Here is a 23,653-nt window from a genome sequence, read left to right as displayed (position 1 = left end):
TTGTGGTACCATCTTGGGCCCAGGGTTGACGTTTAGAAATCCATTTAGATATGAAATTTGGGGAGATGAGGATCAGCCGCAGTGTTGAAAGTATTATTTGATCCAGAGTGTTATATAGGAGAACCCAAGACAAACATGATTAATAGATATAAAGGGAAAAAGATAATGACAATCCTTAGGATGACGGTGTGGACTGGTCCTGTTAGCATACTTAAAGATAAAGTTGAGTTCTGGTCATGCGATTGCGTTGTGAAAGAAACGTTGTGGAATCGATCAAAAATGTTTGATTATCTAGCATATAAGTATTGGTGCATGTGTACTGCAAGGTTCTGAAATTTGGCCCAGTCTTGGTAAAATTACAAGCACTGTATACAGAAAGATGTATATGGGACTACACAAACATGTGGCATAAAAATTTGTCCTGATTTTTATGCTGTTACATGCAATATTTAGAATATTAAAGCATTTGAAGAGCCATGCTTTTCAGGGAACATTGTTTATCTGATGTTCTTCTACACTTGCATAATACAATGATAACGCTCACAAATTATTTGTCACCTCTTCCCAGAATTCAAACTTCTTTTTAAGAATGGGAAAAGGACAGTTAGATGATGGAAGATAGTGGTATAGGGAACTTTTTGTAGCAGTGCAAACCCACCTTGGTATTTCCTGGTAACTGATGCAATCTTTTCTATTTTTGTTTGTTTACAGATGAGTCTGAGGAAGTAGAACAGCATTGTCAGGATGTGGTCTCTGAGCTTGAGAAGACTTTGGAGAACCGCTTCAAAAATACTTCTAGGATCTCATCCCACGCCTTCGGTCCTACTCTAAACCCGAAATCTAGTTATGTTCTGAACTAGAGATGAAGCGATAGGGTCGTTGATTGCCCAGATTGCTTCTTGTGCTTTTGATAATCAGTCTACATGTATTTTATTGCCAATATATGTCCAAATGTTAGATTATGAATGAAATCCTGATATTAAACTGGGATTCCTTGGAATCCCAGTTTTTTTTATTCCAAATTTTTATTCCAAATTTGTGGAACAGTTTTATTACTCAATGATCTTGGCAACATTTTAACGTTCAGATGAGGTGTTTACATGTATATTTACTCGATTTATCGAAAATTAAATGAGGGTACTAATCTTTTTGGAGTAACATTTCTCAAAATATAAAAGAAAGTTTGAGGGCTGTTCCTGTATGACAATTGCTAAAATCTGACTTTGTGTGACTGATCATAATAACACTTCTGTGACGTAAATATCTAAGTAATGTACTGTACCAATCTCCAGTTCCCTTTTTTTCCCTAAATTAAACAAATATTCAGTGCTATCATTCTTATTTTTTTTCTCTCTCATAATATGCAGTATAATAATCTTGTCTACTACAGAGAACATATAAGAAATATGTTGAATACATTGTGAATTAGTTGCATTACTTTTTTCTGCTAAGGATTACAAAGAAAGGAAATATTAATCTCAACTCAAGGACCAAATAAAGTGAAATTTTGCACTAGTGATCAATATTAAATGATCTACTGTAAGAGGAATGTTAAAAATACCAAGAAGAAAAATTGATGTATTTTCAGTATGTGGGGGCCTTTTTAAAGAAAACATGTTGGTGATAACTTTTTCTCTGCGAATTCGCAAATCTGATGACCTTTTATTTCAGTCATGTTGTTGCCTTAAGAAAAACTAAATGCATCTGTGTAAAAGACTAACTTTTTCAGACTTCCAAAACCGTTTCCCCAAATGTTTGACTGGCGATTTTCATAAGGAATGAAAGGTGTTTTTTTGTCTTTCTTTTTATTTTATTTTTACTCAAATTTTCATGAGTGCCATTTAGAAATCCCATGTCATTTTGTTACCATGAATATTAGAGGTTTTTTAACATGATGGAAATGTTATAAAATTGTTGTTTAAAATACATATCATACATACTCATAATGACAACATAATTAATAAAGCTCAAAGAGAAAGAAAAATTGTTTTCTAGTTTTCTTTATTTTTCTTTTATATACTATTGTGAAATTGAGTTTGCTTATCTTACGTAACATAATTACTAAAAATCATGATATAGATTAATAATAAAAAGATAGTTACAGCTAGACAGAAAAATACACCCAGTACATAAATAGACATATATATATATAGGTTAAAACATGCATTTAATGTTGACAAAAATCGTTGTAGTTGATAAAATATGAGATTTTTCTTTAGATGGCAATCATGACACTTAATCATTTCTTTTTAACAGATAATTACATTTTCCATAATCTGATTTTAATATGGATATTAGATACACATTTTGTCAGACACTATATTTTATTTATGGGAAGAACAAATATATTCTTCTCAATCCTAATGACATGCAAATATAATAATGTTTCACATCATACAGGGTAGCATGCAGTAGAGAAAGAATATTTTACAGAAAGAAATATAACAAATAAACAGCTGTGTTGAAGTATTTGATGATATCAAGGTGAACTGTTGAATACTACTTTTTATCAAAAGTATGGTCATATCACTTTAGTGCCAGGAGGGTGTTAACTATGGGTGAGATGAGTTAATGCCTTCCTCTTTCTGACCCCAAACATATTAATTAGTTACTTTCATTATGGCAATCTTATAAAACAAATTTGATATAATCGAACTGAAGTGCACCTTCTAACAAAAGCAACAAAAACAGAATCAATCACTTAATAATAATAATTATTACTTTCAAATGGAAATTTCACTTTGACATGATTACTGTATCATACCTGCCAAATGTTCCTATATTGAAGGATTGATTCCTATCTTTGGTTACGTTAAAAAACACTCTCTTATTTTATTTATTACAAAAACAGATATTCATTTATTAAATATCTGTGTTAATCTAATAAATATTAATTTTAGAGATGAATGATATACTTGACACATGCCAATATATTTCCATAAATGTGAAATTTACTTTATATTGATGTGGGAAGAGTTGTAACTTCTAAAAAATCAAATACATGTACTATGATGTTATATTTACCCTTTTTGATGGTTAGGAAATAAATTAATGGAAGACATATCGATCAGCTCTTCGGAAATGTAATATTGCTTGGCGTCAAATTTGTGCAGAGCTAGCACTAAAATGTAAGGCACTTATTCAGTAGAGAGATTATATTCCACATACTAAGAATCTTGCTCTACGATTGGTCAAAAGTAAATCACGTGATGAAAGTTTGCCCATCATTGATGGGAGGAGAAAAGTTCGTTACACTGTGTAGATAGATCTGTACATTCGCCATTTACGTCACGGCGCCTTGTTTAGAGAAGGTATTCTGTGTTGAGCGCTATATAAACACAGATTATTATTATCATTATTATCATTATTATTTACAATTTTTTAGTCAGTCGATGATTGAATGTAACCTTTCAAAAATATTTTGATATAATAGGCAGGGGGGACTGGCCTTGGGGAGCTAGGGGAGTTATCCCCACAGAAGGCTCGATATTTGGACTCGACTGCCGGCCGACTTATCAAAAGCTTATACTTGAGTGGACCCGTCATAACGGAATTCCGGATCAATTGTCGGTCCCAATCCGCCCCTGTACCTGCAGATAAACTATTTCTCATATCCCTGGTTAAAGTTTGCGATTGCATAACAAACGGATCCACTCTGTCTTGCGCAGTTTGTGCGGGAGCTTGAGCTGTTGACTCGTAGCCGATGAATGATCCAGGATGTAATGACGGAGCTCGTCGATGGCGCCGGACTCCAGGAAGACGAGTCGTAGGGGAGCGATAGCGTTGATGTTACGGTAGTGGTTGTAGCGATGGGCCTTGAGACAGAGGTTGGCTTCCAACGCGCCCGCGAACTGTGGATACGAGAAAATCACAAGGAAAAAAATGGATGAATGATATGTTCATAACTGCAGGATAACGTTATTAAACACGATCCCAGAGACTCGAGAAAAATCTGCCCAAGTCGTGTCATTATATAGCCAACTAACAAATTGGAACTTTCGGTCTGCCCCTACAGTGACGCATTATAAAGTAATAAACCCGAACATAACTATATGGAATATACAAAAGGGTATTGAAATTACCTTTGAGGCGATGTTTGCAATCGTATTTGTTGAGAAAAAGAGTTATTATTATAACAAGATGATAATATGATACTCCGAATAAATAAGGAAATTACAAACTAGTTTTATGTAGCTTGTTCATTATATTTTTTCCTCCAGCTATAAATCATGCAATATTGTTTTATCATCATCAAATCAAAATACATAATTCCTATAGAGACAGACTTCTACAATATCGAACTCCCGCCAATGATTATACATGTATTTTGTTTGTTTGAGACCTTTCCATGACCTTTAAAAAACTTTACCATTTCCACAGACACTACTGGCACTGCGTTTTTTCATCACCATCGTAACGTTCATCTACTCGTTATTTTTTTCCTCATGAATTCATTCATGCTCGTATACTCCATTTCATAGACACATTTATGACTTGCATGCATTCCCCCCAAAAAAATGTTTGTTTACTACAGTACACGGATCCTGCTAATCCTTGATTATCAGTTCACATATTCCGAACATAACGTCATTTTTATAAAGCAAATGTATTCAGGGCGCAATCGCTTACCTTTTCTCTTTGTTTGAGGTCTTTCCCGAACGTCGCGAATGGTTCGACGAGTTCAACGAAAATCAAGTAGTATCCACACGGACTCCAGTCTTTGATACCTAAAGATCGAAATTCAATGATAACAAATGATAAAAAATTCAATGATAAAAAATGATCAAAATTCAATGCAAAATAGGATGAAATAGATATACCAAATTGAGTCTTGATGATTATGAGGAACATATCGATCTGAATACTGTAATAGGCAATTCTTTATAAATCTTACTGAACATGAATTTGTGGGAGATTATGTCGCAATCTACAGCTGAGTAGAGATCTAAAGAAGATGTCGAATTAGTTATAATTATTACGGAAATCCATAACAACAACAAAAAGTGCTGTGGAGGAATAGTGTGTTTCTATATTTATTTTTAACCGTTCAGTGATAAACCAGAAGCTCACACGGTTCTCGATTTAAGTCAATTGTTATAACAAGAATTGGGAACTAAACAAATATATTTGTAATTGTAGGTATATAAACAAGGCACAGTTCAACATTGTTTATTTTTCAGATGATAGTTTCGACCGATTAGAATTTCAAGTGCATACAAACTCTGAACTTGCTTGAGCAACACACTAAATCATTCACTATATACCTTCTGAGATTACAACCCCAAATTGGCAAACAAACTATATAAAAATATATCAAGAAAAAACCTACCCATTGCTTCTTCGTACAAAGGGCTTTCTGTAGCCGTGAAATCCACCAAGCTGAGCGTCAATCCTTTCCATTCTTCCATGGTAGCCGTAATGGCGCCGGCTACCGAGGCTTCGGGTGTCTTTTCTGATCTCACATTCAATACCTCTCCCGTCCTAAATATTAAGATACGATATATAAACAGTTTTTGTGTTGCCGTATTATATTTTCCAGTTTCATTTTTTACCATCACAACCTTTTCATTGATTTTATTGATTTGACGTCAATTATTGGTAATTATTGGTAATTTTCACATACTGCTTTTGGAATGGTAGCCAAATCGGATTCACAAGAGCCCAAAGTAAAAGTATATACTGCAGTCTATGAGATCTTCAAAACCAGCATCAAGGGACGTCGCAAGATCGCTTTGAATAAAACTATTCGAGGCTTTTAGTGAAAAGGTTACCGATTTCATTTCAAACAAGCGTTTTGAAAAAATGCCGACAGAAAGAAATCTTTAAATTTCTAGCGACACACCTTTTTTGCGCCATGATTCCATGATTTTTGTGACAGAGATTCAAGAATATTCCCCCCCCCCCCACATCTCAAACCCCACCCTTATACGTCCAGTTTGATTTTTTAAAAAAAATCTGTTATCAATAACAAGGTACATTAACTATTAAAAGCTTCTAAGATCCCTGTGTTTGATTGGCTGTGAAAATATTAATTATGTGGTATAATCATTAAGCGCTTGTTGGTAATAAGAAAGTTTTATTGAACAAATCTCCGGGCCTTTGTCTGTTTGTTTCTACAACACTACCAACCTGTATTGGAACTCGAGCAGCGGCGTCTTATTGTGGAAGCCAGCGATTTTCACGACGTCGCCCATTCGATATCGGTAGAGCGCGTCGACGGTTGTGAGGGCGAGTTCGTAGCACTGTCCGGCTTTCACCTCCTCGGCTAACAAGGTTTGTGGCTGGTCTTCATGACTGTATAGGAATTAGAGGAAAGTTGTTTCATTTTGAAATGTTAATACTAGTGGCGTAGGTTAAGAGGGCACGAGGGAAACGTGCCCCCCCCCCCTCCCCTATCGAGTGGTGAGAATGAGGGAAAAGTGAAAATGGAGAGAAGGGAAAAGACGCCTAGACGACTTCTCGAACCCTCCCCTGATCAGTATAGCCATGTAAATGCGTTTGGCATTTTCTGAGTTAGACTGACTGGTGCCTCCCCCGCCCCCCCCCCCCCCAAAAAAGAATCGTTTTAAAACATCTATGATACACATAAATAACGAAAAACCTTTGCACTGATGTTTTGGGATAAATGTTCGGTATGTCCAATCTGATATCTTTGCAAATTGAGCAATTTGGGTCTACGGGAAAATGGCCAGGGGTGAGTTTGAGTAGGAGCGGTTCTAAAAGAATAATTTTTTATTTTATTTTTTTACTGGTGGCGGTGTCTTAGGAATTCTTGTATTTCTACTTGTGCCTCTCTCGAATTCATTAATAATCAAGAATTTGATGGGGAAGGGCTAGAGTCCATAAACCCCTTTATAACCACTTGTGAGTTTGGGTCATAAAAGTGGATTACAAAAAAGGGTTATTGTTCGCTTTTGTTAGCTTATTAGGGGAAATAAACATCAACAACCGCTATGACAACAAACATCAGGTCATTAAAATATTATCAAATTAGGTCAGCTTTGATCAGTTGAGTTACATCTGTAATATCAACCCGCCAGACACAATTGTATCTGATAAGAGGAGTATGGGTTTTCTTTTTAGAAGACCTTTAGATCCTAACATGGTAATACAATGTTTGATTTTGACCACACTGTTGTATGTCTCAAACAAATGCTACTTGATTGACAACAAACACGCAAGAAGAATTGGGCACAATGAAAAGCCAACACAACGGAGGGGAGATCTAAACATTGGGTCGAAATATTGAATACTCCTTTGTTTAAATATAGTGAGACTATTATGCAATGGCCATCAGGTGAAGAAGTACCATTTTTTTTTCTTCTCCAAAAATAGGTTCCGAAAATGCTTTTCCTTAAAGATGGTTGCAAGAATCTATATACACGGTCAATGTATTACGTTGTTTTTATCATACGGTTGTGGAAAGGGGTGTGTTATAGAGGCAGGCATTTGACTCCATGTTTTTAATATGGTTTTTCAAGCAAAGTCTACTCTCTTTTACTCCCTTGAAATTCACTGACCTACGTGTTATAAGACAGAGAAATGCATGTGACGCGTAGAACACTCGACGTTATTATTGAGGGGGAAATGCCTTAGAGAATAACAATAAAATTATGGAGAGGTAGATTTACCTATTTTCTATGGGGATGAATTCACAGAATACTTCTGATGGTAGCATGATGTATTTCGAGTCTAGTCCTTTGACATCATGTAGCATAGCCACTGTGCCTTCAGTTGAGCTGTATACACTTGATATAATCGGTAGACCTGTTTGGAAACAAGTAATTGAAACGTGTTGAAATGATTTTTATAATATAATATATATTATTATATATAAATATATTTTACTAAAGGCGTCATTAGAGGGACATTTGGAGTGAAAAATAAGTCATTAAGTAGACATTGTCATTAGAAGGACAATATGGTGTCTTTTAACGTTTTTTACGCTTTATTTCTCATAGAAGGCCAAATTTGTTTATATATCTCTCTATAAATATGTAATTCCACTAAAGGTGTCATTGGAGTGACATTTTAAGTGAAAAATGAGTCATTAAGTAGACATTAGGGCTAGTGTAAGGATTAGGGTTAGGGTTAGGGTTAGGGTTAGGTTTAGGTTTAAGGTTAGGTTTTAGGGTTAGGGTTAGGGTTAGGATTTTTATGATGTCCGCTTAATGTACCATGTAGGGTTATACATATATATATATATATATATATATATATATATATATATATATATATATATATATATATATATATATATATATATAAATCCGGAGGCGGACAGCGGTCCGGAGTTTGAGAAGCCCTGCTATATACCATCTTCATCAACATTAATATTTAGTATAAGCTTTGTCAAACTTTTCTGTATATAAGTAACAGCTAGACTTGAACTTAAGAATTGAGACCGAGAATCGCATTAATCATGACTGATATAAACTAAAAATAGTCGTCATTCCTCAAAATGATTCTACATGCAAAGTTTACAAAAACAAAAAAGGCACACAGTAAAAGAAAACGTTAATATTGATAACGCGAAGATTGAAATTCGTATCGTTGCCAATGACTATGAAGATGACAAATACCACTGCTAAACCAAGTCGGCTCCCTTTCCCCATCATATCATTAAAACCGTGGTCCTATTTTGTTTAAGTATTTCCATTGATCATTGCAAATATTATTCTTGTGACGTTCGTGGCGATATTGAAACGATAACATTTACATAAAAATTATTTGTACACGATTTTATGATTTGAAGACAATAGAAAGTTAGTGAATCAATCTTACCTTTGGTGTACTTATCTTTGAGTCTTCGAGCATAGACTACCATTGCTCCAGATGAGACAGCAAATATCGCTTGAAGATGTGGCCAAAGACGACGGGCAATGCAATCGAAACCTTTCAAGAACTCCTTCTCCACCTCATCCGCTCTCTCCGGCTCGGGTTGGAGCTCTGCTTCTAACGCTGCTCGGACACTGTCCTCCAACTGAATGTGCTTGGCGATTTGTCCGTGTCGGAGGTCATTGACCAGGCTGGGCCAATCATTTTCGAGCAGCTGGAAGAACGTGAACATTGTGGAGCAAAATATGGTGCCGAGGTTACCAAGGCAACGGTCCCTAAGTCCAAAGAGGGCATGTATGTAGAGCGCGCATCGTTCGTTCGTCAGTCGCATCCCTGCCGGTGGAGTACTGAACTGAATCCGATGAAGAATGTCAGGAAGGGAAAGCATAGATGTTGGGCAGATAGAAAGTCCTCCGGGAGATTTTAGAGGGTCAGTATGGACATAGAGCAAGCATTTCTTCTGTAACGGTGTCAACGCTGGCGTATATTGCACTTTAACGAAATGAAAGACCATGGGCATGATCTTGAAGAGAAAAGCAACGTTCCTTTCCTTTGAAATGGCTATCAGTTTAGGTTTTCCAGTCGTACCGGAAGTAATACCTAACCTTGATGGGAAACCAGGTATGACAATGTCGGATTCCCCTGCAGCAACCCGGTCCATGTACTTGGCGTAATGCGAGTATCTTGTCAAAGGATGCCTCTCTCTGAACTCTGCCACTGATTTGATTGTTCCGAAGTCGAAGTCCCTCCCGTACTGAGAATGGGATCGAATCCTCAACTGGTTCATGAGGAAGTTCTCCTGGCTTTGCTGACATCTAGCGCTGTCGCGTCCCAGTTTCCTAAGGAAGTAGGTCCCGATGAGAGTTTGTATTTGGAAGAAGATGTACTGGATGATCATGATGTGTGCGGGAGTGCAGTGTGGCGCCAGATAGAGTGAGATGTGAGTTGAAATGGCTACTCCGAGAGCCGCACCGATCAGGACTGAAACTGTTAGTGTGAAAATACGTCAAAATAATGTCAATAACAACAAAATAGAGTAGGGCTGGAGATGCCATAAGATGACATGCAAGGTCCACAAAGAGCAATTGCGACCGAGAAATTTACAGCAACACAATGTTATCAGTATGGAACAGAGGTCGGAACCAATGGCTACTATATATTTCTCAATAAATCATCCTTGTGCTTGCTGATGCCATAATATAAAACTTTGGGAACTTAGAAGGAATTTTTCCTAAGGTTTTTACACCCTCCAAAAATTGTCATGAATTATCAAATTGATCATGTTCTCCTGTGGAGTATTGGGTTGGAGCCATTGTACCCTTTCCCATCAATATTCAAGATAATAAAAAAAACATGAATTTATTTGAGATCATACACAATTTATCCTTCATAATAAAGACACTGCATGTTTGCCTCCCTCGCCCCTCCCCCCCCCCCCCCCCCCACTCCGTAATAGTATTCTATACACTGTTGGTCATAAAGGTGGAATAATTATTTTTACCCCAATTTATGGAATGATTTTGACAATGAATTATTGATAATTTATTGCATTTTCTTTGTTATTTTGTGGGGCAGCCCCGTATTCTAGCTAAGTGGCTAAGCAGTGGCTAAGCAGTGGCCTTGTTACTGTGCGAGCTCCAATGATCAAAACATGATGTGCTAGATTAGTGCCCTTTTGTGAGGCATTAATCCTCATTACTGTCCATTATGACTTAAGGACGTAGATCCCCTAGTTGATTAGCATAATAGCACACACATGCTTTAGCATTCACGCAAAACAAACACTCACAAATTATTATTCAATAAAATCTGAGAATGTATACTATTATCTAGATCTATTAGGAGTAATTTATTGTCAAAATCATTCCATAAATTGGGGTAAAACTAATTATTCAACCATTATGACCAACAGTGTATAATGTTTAATTTAATGGGATTTTATATAACAATCAAAGTCTTACCTCGGCAGAAGTATAACAGATATGTTGGTGTGATTCCAAACAAGAGCTGCCATGCTAGATAGGTGAAGATCCCAAGACATGTCACTCCAAACAACTGAACTTTGTTCTTTTCGGACAGTCGCCATTTCATCAAATCTGAAAGGGAAATTTGAGATACGAAAAAATTAATCACAGCGAAAATGGTGTAAATTGGTTGACGTACGAATGGTCAGTCAATATAACTATTAATATACGGGTTTTCATTGCAACCTTCAAAAAGACTTTTGAATATCAATCTGAGACAATTTCAATATCCATGTCCATCCCTTATTGATGTGCGAATATTACAATGGCATATTACATAACTATTCCAAATGTGATTATTATGGTAAAATATAAAAGGGTATTAAAATTGCGGTAGGTTGATTTTTCACAAATCTTTGCGATCATGTTCGATATTAGTAATGTACATTCAAACCTGTATATTAAGGTCATCCAAGGGGTGACCTCCCAAGACAGTTTCTACAACACATCTTTCTTTCTGGAGGGAGACAAGATACATGGCTACTATATACGGGTGGCCTTTATGGAGAGGTGGCCACTTGACTGTAGTATGGAACATTCATTATTGATGAGTCGAGCACGCCTCGATATTACTAAATTATGTTGGCCAAATATAATTGCACATTCATTGCCATATAGGGTATGGAATGTTCATTTGAGAAGAAAAAATGTAAACCAGTTGTGTATGATTGTTTGTCCTATACGTTAAATAAGATAAACATTTCAGTATACATCAACATGATAAATCTATCAAGCTGATCGATAATTTTTGCCAATCTGTGTTCATAATCCCATGATACAATTAAATAATGGGCCCTTATAGTTGGTAACGTATTGGAAATACATTGGGCTTATCCGTATTTTGTCTCATCGCGAGATAAGGTAATTCAAAGCAAAGATATATTCCCACGTAAACTCCTAAAGGGTTACGTAATGTCTAGATGTACCTCCATTGCCCCCCACAAAGGGTACAATAATAGGAAACCGGGCCAACTTTTGTCCCGGGGCCTTGGCAAGCATTCGTTTACAGACTTTTTTTTTAAAGACGATTCATCGCCACAAAGGATTCTTTGCATCCAACTGTTTGCAGTCTCAGGGCCCATGACAAATCGAAATACAAGTGTATTCCTGTTGGTGTGCAGTCCTGCATACATCTCATATTCTGATATACTTTGTTTGATAGATTTTGAAATATTTTTTTGAAATATTTGCTTTTCAAACTTGCTACGCTCCACCCCAAAAACCTTCAGATCTCATTCCCCTTGTGACATCATCTGTCAGTCATCAATGAGCTAACTTGAGAAAGTGGCATGTTACTTTGCCAAAGTTGACCACCTGTTACAATACCACAAACAATAGCAACATATTACATGTATAAGTTTGCTATGTCAGATATGTCAGACAAAACTAATATTCTAGAATGGACAATATGTAATTTGCCCCAGCTTAGCACACGTTCATAATAGAGTTGCATGCTTCATGTACAATACATCATCATTGCCTTTGTCTTCTTGGTGATGCTACAGCATGTCTGACATAGCAACTTGTATGTTGCTATTACGTATTGTAGCAGGTCGGACTTCGACAAAGATACATATATACCACTTTCTCAAGTTAGCTCATTGATGACTGACAGATGATGTCACAAGGGGAATGAGATCTGGAGGTTTTTGAGGTGGAGCTTAGCAAGTTTGAAAAACAAATATTTCAAAAATATTAAAATCTATGAAACAAATTCAGAAGTTTACATTTCAAAATATGAGATGTATGCAGGACTGCACACCAACATGAATACACTTGTATTTCGATGTCATGGGCCCTTTAAGTCAACCTATCAAATAGATGTGATCATACCTTCTGGGAAATGAATCTAATGGACATGGGGGGGGGCAGTAACGTGGGGAAGTCGTGAAGAATTTGCTTTTCGAATGCTTGAAGCCGGGGGGGGGGGGACTTTACCTGAAAGAAGACCCGGGGCAGTCGAAGCATGTGCATGGACCTACTGCAGGTAGATCTGGGTAGATCCACGGTCGAAAACTAAAATTGGCGTGTAGTAGGTTCATGGTATAAGACGTCAATGTATTAATGTAATGCAGATACAGCTGGCAATAATTCTGTTCATGATCATAATTTAAGATGTCTTAATTGGCCTTTCCTGTAGGTACACGGCCCCTATACATTTAAGGACAAATCTTTTGACATTTCGATTAAAGTGCGGCTCTATCTATGCTCATCATACTCAGTGCTGACGCTCTTATTAAAGAATATTCCCTAATGTTGGTTGATTGTCTAAGATTGTAAGATGATAATATCAAATTAAAGTTGAAACCATGATGACTAAGCAACTTCGCAATGTACATAGCTGCGGTGACCCTGGCTTAACTAGAAATGTAAAACTTAAAGGAAAACAAAACACCTTGCGCAAACATTCTTTATATACGTTAGCGATCTAGCGCGATCTCTTCGACACTATATATTCTACAATTTAAAAAAGAGATGCAGTTAGAAATGTTTGTTTAACGTCTTACATTTTTGTCCTAGCCAATCCCCTTCCCACACTCTACCGTGTTTGGGAGTAAACAGTGCGCAGGTAATGTAGAAACTAGAAACCATATAATAATGCATACTTAAAGGTAATACAATTTAGAAAATGTTGAAAATTTGGTGGATAGTGATTCTTTACAATTTTGATATATAACGATGACTGTGGATGTGTTATATGCACTAGAAAATTTAGCCCCTAAAACACTTCTGCTTTCGAGAAAAATTGAATATAAAAATTTACCGATGCTCCTGGTAAACTTGTTTAAAATCCTAATACCTTCTACGGCAATACAATGGTATAGCTGCGACCAAAAAACCCTAGAATATGTAGTTGTGACATATAATTTCCAAACGGGAATAGCAAATCGGTCGATTTTAGTTTGGTTTATAGCTTAATTAATATCTTGACCATAAAGAGTTTATTATTTACAATTTCGTCAAATTAGACTCGATTTCAAACGCGACAACGATCACTCATTGTAGGATCTCATTTGCTTCCATTATGTTCATTTGAACAAAATTCATGATGACCTTATACCAAATCTTTGTATCATACCTTTACTGTTGTGCCTTTCGGTAAAGAGGAGAGGGGAAAGTCAGCTTACAAGTCGATATATATCTTATGGTTAATATGGTTTATGATGTTGTTCGTTCAAAACAGGATCGGTGTATACAGTAGGCTTGCGGTTGCATCATGTGAGAGAGAGAGAGAGGGGGGGGGGATTGTGGAGACCGGGAAAGGACCGTCGGTAATCTTTCTTATATATAGCACAGGTTGGAGAGGATGGGTAGTAGGAGTGGTTCGACGTTTCGAACAGTTGACTATATATCCGTCGTCATGATCGAACTAGTAGAATATTATAATTGGAAGTATCTCAGTAACCAGACAGATTTATCTACATCAGTATTCCTCCAATTTGTGTTTAGAGAATTTATTCATTACTGAATATATATTATTAAAACGCTCCGTACTGCTTCCCGTAATCAAATTAAAATCACTTCGAATGGAAACTGCATGACTTGTGACCAAACATGGGGCAATCATGTTAATCGAAATGTTTAACAGGAGAAAGTGTAACACGGCTTAATTTTGCAGACTCATTCTGCGACAATGGAACGACAAACTAGCGATGGGCTATTAATATGTAATGGTTCACCGTCTTTTAACTGTTCAAGGGTGCAGTTAATGCAGCTCCAATTCATCACCACCATCGTCATCATCATCATCGCTTAAAATAGAATCAAGCACAATATAATGGACACTCTCTTGAAGTCTGGTTATTGTGAGCATATGCGCACACCGGTTGTACACTCTGGTGGTGCAGGGTCGGATATGACGTCAATTTGGGCTGATCCTTTCCGCAAACTTTGAAAACAAAAAAAAGTTCGATCTGTATATATCACACTCTACGTGCATGCACATTTTGAGGCGGCACATTGGCTATCACGTGGACATCTGAGAAACCAACCAATAGGAGTGAATTAAGTCCATTTCTCTTCTAGCTGTCCTATTTCCTTTTCTTCTTTTTCTCCTTAATCCTTTTTGTCTTTCTTCTTCTCCCTTTCTTTTTTTTTTTGTTTCTTTTTGTTTCTTATAAAATTTAATGGGGGGGGGGGGGGAGGAAATAAAATCGTTTTTGAGATAAACCAGCCATTAATAAGAACGTTACGAAATAATGAAAAGTTGGAAGAACCTGCGGCTGTGGGGAACCGTTCATTTGCAATAGGCCATTTTCGTAATGTAACCGAATTCACTTTAATATGATGCACAAATCTTTGTTAGGTGCTTCGTAACAAATGATTTCATTCACCTGTAACGAATATTAATTTCATTTCAATAGTCAGAATATTAATTGCATTTATTACGTGATGTTAGGTAGGGCAAGCTATAATGTTTTTGCCCTACCTAGCAAAAAGTTATGTATGCAATTTAATTTCTGACTAATGAGGTACATATTTTATTCGTAACAGGTGAATGAAATTTGGGCACTTCAAAATGACGTATACAAAATTATGCATTGAATTTGGAAACACAACGAAAATGGTCTAATCAGATCCGATGTGTGATATCATAACTCCCGAACTCCCAAACAGGAGCTTCTGAACTCGCCGATCCCGTATTTCTCCTGGAAGAAGACGGTCAAATCCACCGTCACAGAGCATAGACATGAAAAGACAGCATCTGCTACATCCACCAAATCGACTCTCAACATTATGGCCAGCCTACACCCTTCAGAGACACCACACCTACTTCCCAGGAAAACCCCGTTTCCACACCTTAGACAAGTCATCCCATCAAATGCCAATTACTTTGCGGCATGTACCGAACCAACCAACGATTGGCTACCTTGTCAAATGGCTCACAGAGTCCAGCATGTCCCTGCCTGACTGCGGATGAAACAGTCAATCATCTAATAGGGGCATATCCCCTATATAATGATGAAAGGGAAAACTTCATCATGAGCCTATCAACTTTCACTCAACACCTATTACAATTAGTTCCTTCTCATCTCGTGGCCGTCGTCACCACAAATCTCATCCTCCTTGGAGTCAACCGATGACCCACCCATAACTGCCCAGGCCCTGGATTACCATGCTGCATCCCTAACATTCATCTTAGATATGCACTTGAAACATTCTGTTGTGAACAAAGCAGCTCCTGCATAAGTTGTCATCTGCACATCTTGTGATCTTTGATATTATACCCAGTTTTGTATTGTCTGTCTATTATCTATTTACTCGATCTGCGAAAGGATACACTCCGCAGTTCTCCAAACCTGGAGGAAACCAAGAAGAAGAAGAAGAAGATTCGTACCTAGCTAAGGCCAAAATCGTTCATTGTAAACAATATTTTAAAAAACTCAACAAAACATCAGTTATTATAATACCAAGTTTCAGGCAATTACAAATCCAACATGGACAATGTTTGTTAAAACCAAAGGTGATCGTTTTGGGGCAAAATATTATCTACGTATAGAGCACATAGGTGTCCACAAGTTTTGCGGGCCATTTTGTCTATGAATTTGAATATACTAGTAAACCGGTCTATATTTGTTAGAAACCAATGGCTTCTATTGGTAAATCAATAATGATCAATCAAAATCGATTTTAGCAACTGTCCACCAAAAAAAAGTTTATTCTAATCTCAATTGCATTAACTCCAGGGGAAAACACCCGTTGTGCATCCATAGAAATTCATTTCGGATTACGTAACATATACCGTGCGTCATCCATTGTAATGTTCGATGGGACGTTTCAATAAGCCAGTTTACGGTTGCAGTCTGAGCATGAGCAGATAAGGTCATTTATACCAAAAAGGTAAAACCCACAGAGATGCACACTGGTTATGCGCTCATGAAAGTTATGTAGCATTATTCATTTATGCACCAACGGTACATTCTAAGATACGCAGGTGGAAGTATTCTTTTCAAGAGGGCAAACAAAAGGTATTCATGAAGCACATCTAGGACTTTGGCAGTTATTATTCTAAGATGCTCAAAGTGGAAATTCTTTATGTGTAAAAGATCTGTGGATATTTGGGGCGTTTGTACCATGTGCTATCTGTAAACTCCCTTAATAGGCGATGGGCAACGCAAGTGCACATTATTTCGTGTTATTATAAATGATAGAAATATTCAAAAAGTAATATTAGCGTCCATTTAAACATTCTGTCGATTCTTGCGGAAGTAAAAAGAGGGTATGTAAAATAACAATAATAAAATATCTCTGTGATTATTTCTTGTTTAAATCATGGACATAATATGCGAAGGATATATTATACGAAAAGGCCTCGGATACGCAAGAACCTTCGGGAAGCCCGTCATTATATTCGATCATCTATACGTCATCATCATCATCATCATCATCATCATCATCATCATCATCATCAACATCGTCAATGAATCAATAATGCCCAACAAAATTGAACAATAATAATGATAATAATAACAATACGAAACATTTGTATAGCGCCTTTTCATAGAGCAGCTGCAAAGCGCTAACGAAAACATTAACATGGCAAATTACAAGAGATTTGATTGACCGAATATAGAACATGTAATATAGCAAGAAACACAATATGAAAGAATACAAGAACAATTTATTATTCATGTATTTATTCATAAACAAAACTTAAAGAAGAAAATGTTTACGGTTACACCAACAAGTAGTCCTTAAGAAAAATGTTTTGGAATTCTTTCTTGGAAAGAAGAAACAAAATATGAGAGATTACAAGAACAATTTAAATATTATTCATAAACTATTCATAAACAAAACTTTAAGAAGAAAAGTTTTACGGTTACACCAAAAAGTAGTCCTAAACAGTGTTTTGGAATTCTTTCTTGGAAAGAAAACTTCTTACAAGAATTGCAGTACTTTGGATGCATGCCATAGAAGAATTAATAGTAATTATATTCATCATGTGAAATTAATTATCGTCCAAAACCAAAAAGGGAAAATCTAATTAGATATTTAGAGCATTGTTTTAAGATCTTACTTCAAATAAATATAACATCCTTCAACTTTACAGTTTGGAAACCTAAGATTGAAGCAATTTTTTTTATCAACGATCAAAAGTGTCAAATTTCTACTTCTTTTTCTTCCTGGAGGGGTAAATTAAACAAATGTAAGAATGAATTATGAAGCAAAACGACTGCTAGCGTTTGCACCAACTAAAATTTATAACTCGTATCCTAATCAAATTTTCAGATTGTAAGTTGGAGAATGTTAAATTTAATTGGAATAAGGGGTAATGTAATAAGAATGAATGATGAAGCAAAACGACTGCTAGCGTTAACTATAGTTAACTTACTTTGACGAGTGATTCCTCGGGATGCCATGGATGAGGACTGTCCCATCCCTGGTTGTCTCCCGTTCAAAATGTACGAGACATCGAGGGTAGTCATGGTCTTGGTCGACATCGTCAATGACCACGGATCAAGGACGCAATGAGATGGAGAACGCTCAAAACGGGATTGGAGAAGAACTCGAAGAAGACCCGTTCCAGTGGATGATCGACCGGCACGGGGAGACTGCCACAGACTGCCACGAATTGACGAAGAGACAGTCAAGAGTGGGATGATGCGTGAAACGAATTTTCTTAGGGTTATGTAATGAACTTCTCAGCAAACTTCTTCACGGTAGAGTGAATCTTGTCTCGAGAGTTAGTCTGATGTCAAGGCGAAGACGTCTTATTCTAAACACGACTCGCAAAGACTTCTAAAAATCAACTCAAGGTCAATTTCAATTGTCTAGCTCAAATCCAATACCATATCGTTCTGGATCTCAAAGAAAAATAATGTTCGGATTACGTCATTATTTTGTAATGTTCACAAATTTCAAAGGGTGATGGAAAGGCTTGTAATAGACCGGTAATATATATATTTTTTAATTTGTATTGTTTCACATTCCGCAAAATAACAGTTTACATTATTATCAATAGTCAGCAAGATAAAGCATAATGACAAAAAACAATGATGGCAGTAAATTATAATCTGTTACGTGAAATATGAGGAACCTATTAAAAAGCAATGCTTGTATAATACAGGTTCCCATATACCAATGACTGTATCAACAATTCCAATTCAATGAAGAGAGACGAATCCGGGACATATAATTGATACACAATTCATACAGGTGAAAAAAGAAAGAAAACAGACATAGATAAATTTAAAAAATAACGATAATGTGCTTTATGCGTATGATTCCAAGAGGAAGTTTGAGTTTACGCTTGAATGAATACAGCGAGGGTGATTGAATTATCGCAGTGCCCAAACTGTTCCAAAATGAACTATTTCAGGGATGTTTCTTTCGTGGGGACCTAATTACGAGGTATTCCATTACCTGTTATCAATGAATAAATGAACTACATTTATAGGAAAACAGTATGCATACATTATTTGTTGCAACGCCAGGCAAGCCTCGGGCAAAAACTGTGCATTAAAAATATGAATATGACAGTGAACCGGTTGACTGGCTAAGGCTGATTTTTGGAAATGACTTCTTTAATAATGCTAATAAAAAATTATGAATCATTTCATTCACCAGTTTCATTAACGGAATACAAACTGGCATGGTTGGATACCTTGCCTTACCTTGTAACGCTGATACATACAATAAGCATTTTCACTACAGAAATATAACTTGTAATAGCTAAATACATCTAAACGAACCCTTCCTCGAAATACTATCATCTTGTCTGCTCAATATTTTACTGATCTCTCTTAAGTCTTAAGGCCCACTGCTCTACTGGTAGCTACTTGCGCCCTCTTTATAACAAACAATGCCTAATCGGTGACCATTGGTCCCCCATGATCCTCTTTTTCTTATGTTAACTGAGAGCTGAGTTGATGAGATAACCACCTGTCCAGTGACCTTGCAAAGCGGTCTAATCCCTCCTGTAAACTACGGCAGATAAGCTTTAACCATCATCTCACATCTCTCTTGTTTTAAAGAACTCTTCTCACTCTTTGATTCAGACTATAAATAAAACCGTGTTCATTTATAGGTCGGAAATAAAAGTACCCAAGCTTAGATGAAAGGCTACATCCATGGGGTATTCCGAAGATGTATGGGCGTGGCATGATCTCAGGGGTACTATGATGTCATGGAAGAGGTGTAGCACTCGTTCATGTCGTGATGAACATAGTTTGTCTCGAGCAAATAACGTGAAGGTCTTATTTCAATAAAAAGAATTACAGATGTGTTTGAAGTATGTCTACAAGCGTAACAACGTCTTTAAGGGGAGGGGGGCAATTCTATGGGTTTTTTAAGTCTTCTTTCTTTCCGCTATGACGTAAGAAAAAAGATTTAGCATTCCAGAGAGGGTTTGTGATGTCACATTCATCATGTAGCCCCGGCAACAAAATATACGAGATAATATAGACAACCTTTCGTGTGTATACCAACAATGACTGGTCAAATAAACGAATTAAATTCTTACATTCTGAACAAAATTAATTACTTGTATACACTTTATGGCTGAATGTTAAAAAGGTTTGATGCTACATCTGGGCCCCATTGCATAAAACTTACCATTGATGGTAACTTTGCCATCAATGGCAACTACCATGGTAACAGGGCTCAACAGCCAATCAAAATCAAGATTTCCATGGTAGTTACCATTGATGGCAAAGATACCATCAATGGTACATTGTATTCAACGGGGCCCTTATCTTTAAAATTTATAACAGCAGCATCGAAATGTGGTGGCGTGGAAGCCTGAAAGGGCACAGCTTTGTACATTTCCCAAGAGTTTGCTACATTTAAAATATTTCTAGACCGACAGGCAACGAGACTGACACATTTCTATCTTCCCCTTACATTTATTAGCTCTGCCGGTCTCATGGGCTGCCGATCTCGTAGACTGTCGGTCTCGAGGGCCGTCGATGAAGCGGAGCTTGGAACACTCTTCTCATTTATATTTTCATGCTCTTATGCCATGTCTGCCTACTGGAATGGCCCCGAGCAGAACCGCTCTCTGTTTCTGCTTTTCAGTTGCTCTCCCTCCCTCTCTCTCTCTCTCTCTCTCTCCCTCTCTCTCTCTCTCTCTCTCTCTCTCTCTCTCTCCAGGGTCTGTCCCCTTCCCCTTTTTCTATATTTCTCCATTACTGGGCATTACTCCCTTTCATCCTATCTAGAACCACGATTTCTGGGTAAGAGGACATATTTTTTTTTTTCTTACTCCCAAAAATTTCGCTACGACTAACCCATATCTGGCAAAAACTTATGTATGTTGTTCTCATTCGGACTATTGAACTACAATAATACATTTATTAACAATAATAATAGGGGGGTTAGAGGACACTTTTTTTTTTTGGTCTCAAAATTTGAAAAATTGACATTTTGCTCCGTTGGGGGGGGGGGTAAGGTCACCTTTCTTAGGTCAGCCATGGGGGTGATTTTTTTTTTTTTTTTTTTTTTTTTAAATAATTAAAAAATAAAAATAAAAAAAACCAAAGGGGGGGGGGGGATTTTAGGGATTTTTATGGGGGTTTACACACATACAAATAACAAAGGGGGGGAGGGGGTTTAACCCCCCAAACACCCCCCCCCCCCCCTCCTGCGTACGCGCCTGACTGGAACACTTTTCATTAAAATATAGTGTTTGAATGATGCCATTTATGATAACGTTTCTTCACCATGAATTTTGGCAGTAGGCGATTAGTCGTCATTTTGATTTTAGAATGTAGATGAATGTAATTGTAAGTATATTTGTTATCTTCATAATGGTATACGTGCACGCTGAGTGTTTGAATGATTTGACGTTATTAACCATTTTATATCACACTGAAACAACAAGTACAAGAATATAAAACAAAAGGTATTTGTAGCGGAATTGTACTGACGTGAATTTTTTTTAAATAGATATATATAAACTTTATAAATGACCTACACGATTTACATGATGATGACTGTAAATAATTATATCTGGTTCTGGATCTATAATGGTAAAGGATTGATAAATATCTTGTAAACCGCTTGCAGAGATAACAAATGTTTTGATTTTTATTCTTTATGGCGTTCCAAAATGAACACACGTTGCAAATCGAAGTGCTTTAGCTTTCTTAAAACAACTTGGTTTTTAGTGTAACAAAAGAATTTGAGACTACGTAATGGTAACTATACATTGCTGTTTTGAGGCCATGCAAAATTGACAAAACTGTATAGAGTGTCAATTCACGATGTAACTATGGGCAACGCGATGAAGTTTACTAACACAAACAACCAGCAAATCTCTCTCTCTCTCTCTCTCTCTCTTCCTCTTCCCCCTCCAACCTCACTTTCTTCTCGATCCCTCCTCAATTCCCACCTCTCTCCCCCTCTCTTGCTCGCTCGCTCCCTCTTCCTCTCAATCTTCACTTTCGTTTCCCTCCTCCATTCCCTATATCGATCTCTTCACCCCTCTCTCCTTATTCTTGCCCATCCTTCCATGGCTCTCTCTCTCTCTCTCTCTCTCTCTCTCTCTCTCTCTCTCTCTTTCTTCTTCCCCTCTAAGTTCGGGACTCTTTCCTCTCTACTCCGTGATCCTTATACGTCCTCTCCCCTCTATCCTCCTCCTCCTCCACCTTCTCTCTCTCCCTCCCCATCTCTCTCTTTCATCTTCGTCATGTGTCTCTTGCATGCTCATTCCAATCCGATAATTTTGTCACATGATCTAAAGGACTTGATAATAAAAGCCAATATACAGACAGGCAGGTCTCTAAATACACATGATGCAAAAGTTGTTAAAACGAAGGATTGACTAATATACGTCACATCTGCGCGCCGTTGGTTTCATCTTTCCGGAATTAAAGTAAGTCGATCAAATTATCAAGAAAGTAAAAGTATCTCTCTCCCTCTCTCTCTCTCTTTCATCTTCATCATCAAATCATGCAATACTTTTATCACAAGATTCTAAAGGACTTGTTTTTAAGTTCAGTGATAACAAAGCAAATATACAGACAGGCAGGTCTCAAAATACACATGATTGAACGAAGGATTTACTACGTCACGTCCGCGCGCTCCTGATTTGATTCTTTCCCGAATTAAAGTCGATCAAATTATCAAGAAAGTAAAAGTATCTCCCTCAATTTTCTCTCTCCTTCTCTTTCATCTTAATCAGGGGCGGATCTAGCTTTTTGTCGGGGGGGGGGGGGGGGGGGGGGAGGTTGACCCAGTGGCGGATCCAGGATTTTCCAAAAATCGCGCCGTTTTACTGTTTTACTTCTTTGTTTTCACTTGGCCGCCCAAGGGGGGGGGGGGGGTTAAACCGCCGAAACACCCCTAGATCTTGTTTTCAAGCTGTGATCATGATAAAGCAAATATACAGACAATAGGTCTCAAAATAGACATGATGTAAAAGTTGTTTGAACGAAGGATTGACTACGTCACGTCCGCACCCCCTGGATTCATCTTTTCAAGTAAGTCGATCGAATTATCAAGAATGTAAAAGTATCTCTCTCCCCCTCTCTCTCTCTTTTATCTTCATCATATGTCTCTTGCATGATGCTCATTCCAATCCGGTACTTTTATGACATGATCTAAAGGACTTGTTTTTAAGCTCAGTGATAATAAAAGCAAATATACAGACAACTATAGGTCTCAAAATACACATGATGTAAAAGATGTTTGAACGAAGGATTGACTACGTCACGTCCGTAAGTTGATCAAATAATCAAGAAAGTAAAAGTATTTCCCATGTTCTTCAAAATATAGACTAAGAACAAACAGCATGCAAACAGATGATTGCGTTAAACCGTTTCGTTCCACTATAAATTTATGCCGAGCCC

The 23,653-nt window shown here is 37.1% G+C and overlaps 2 protein-coding genes across 2 annotated transcripts in view; one reads left to right on the top strand and one right to left on the bottom strand.

The window, feature by feature from the left end:
- The window catches only part of LOC100893561 (HEAT repeat-containing protein 1), a 31,722-nt gene extending 29,744 nt beyond the window's left edge, over window positions 1-1,978 (top strand). Inside the window, 2 exon segments of the mRNA XM_030996703.1 lie at window positions 712-768; window positions 771-1,978. Of these exon segments, the coding sequence (XP_030852563.1) occupies window positions 712-768; window positions 771-799 (86 nt within the window). The 3' untranslated portion in view covers window positions 800-1,978.
- Window positions 1,979-2,148: 170 nt separating this feature from the next.
- On the bottom strand, window positions 2,149-18,473 carry LOC115919014 (jasmonoyl--L-amino acid synthetase GH3.5-like). The gene is made up of 7 exons (XM_030996985.1): window positions 18,196-18,473; window positions 10,800-10,934; window positions 8,785-9,825; window positions 7,632-7,767; window positions 6,130-6,294; window positions 5,330-5,481; window positions 2,149-4,727 (listed from the first exon to the last, which is right to left on the bottom strand). Exons 1-7 carry the CDS (start codon window positions 18,302-18,304, stop codon window positions 4,594-4,596), a joined length of 1,872 nt encoding a protein of 623 aa, XP_030852845.1. The 5' UTR covers window positions 18,305-18,473; the 3' UTR covers window positions 2,149-4,593.
- Between the last annotated feature and the right edge of the window lie 5,180 nt (window positions 18,474-23,653).

This window comes from Strongylocentrotus purpuratus, unplaced genomic scaffold, assembly GCF_000002235.5.
Source record: "Strongylocentrotus purpuratus isolate Spur 01 unplaced genomic scaffold, Spur_5.0 spur5_scaffold_3, whole genome shotgun sequence".
Classification (NCBI taxonomy): Eukaryota; Metazoa; Echinodermata; class Echinoidea; order Camarodonta; family Strongylocentrotidae; genus Strongylocentrotus; species Strongylocentrotus purpuratus.
This window is presented reverse-complemented; position numbering and strand designations above follow the sequence as displayed.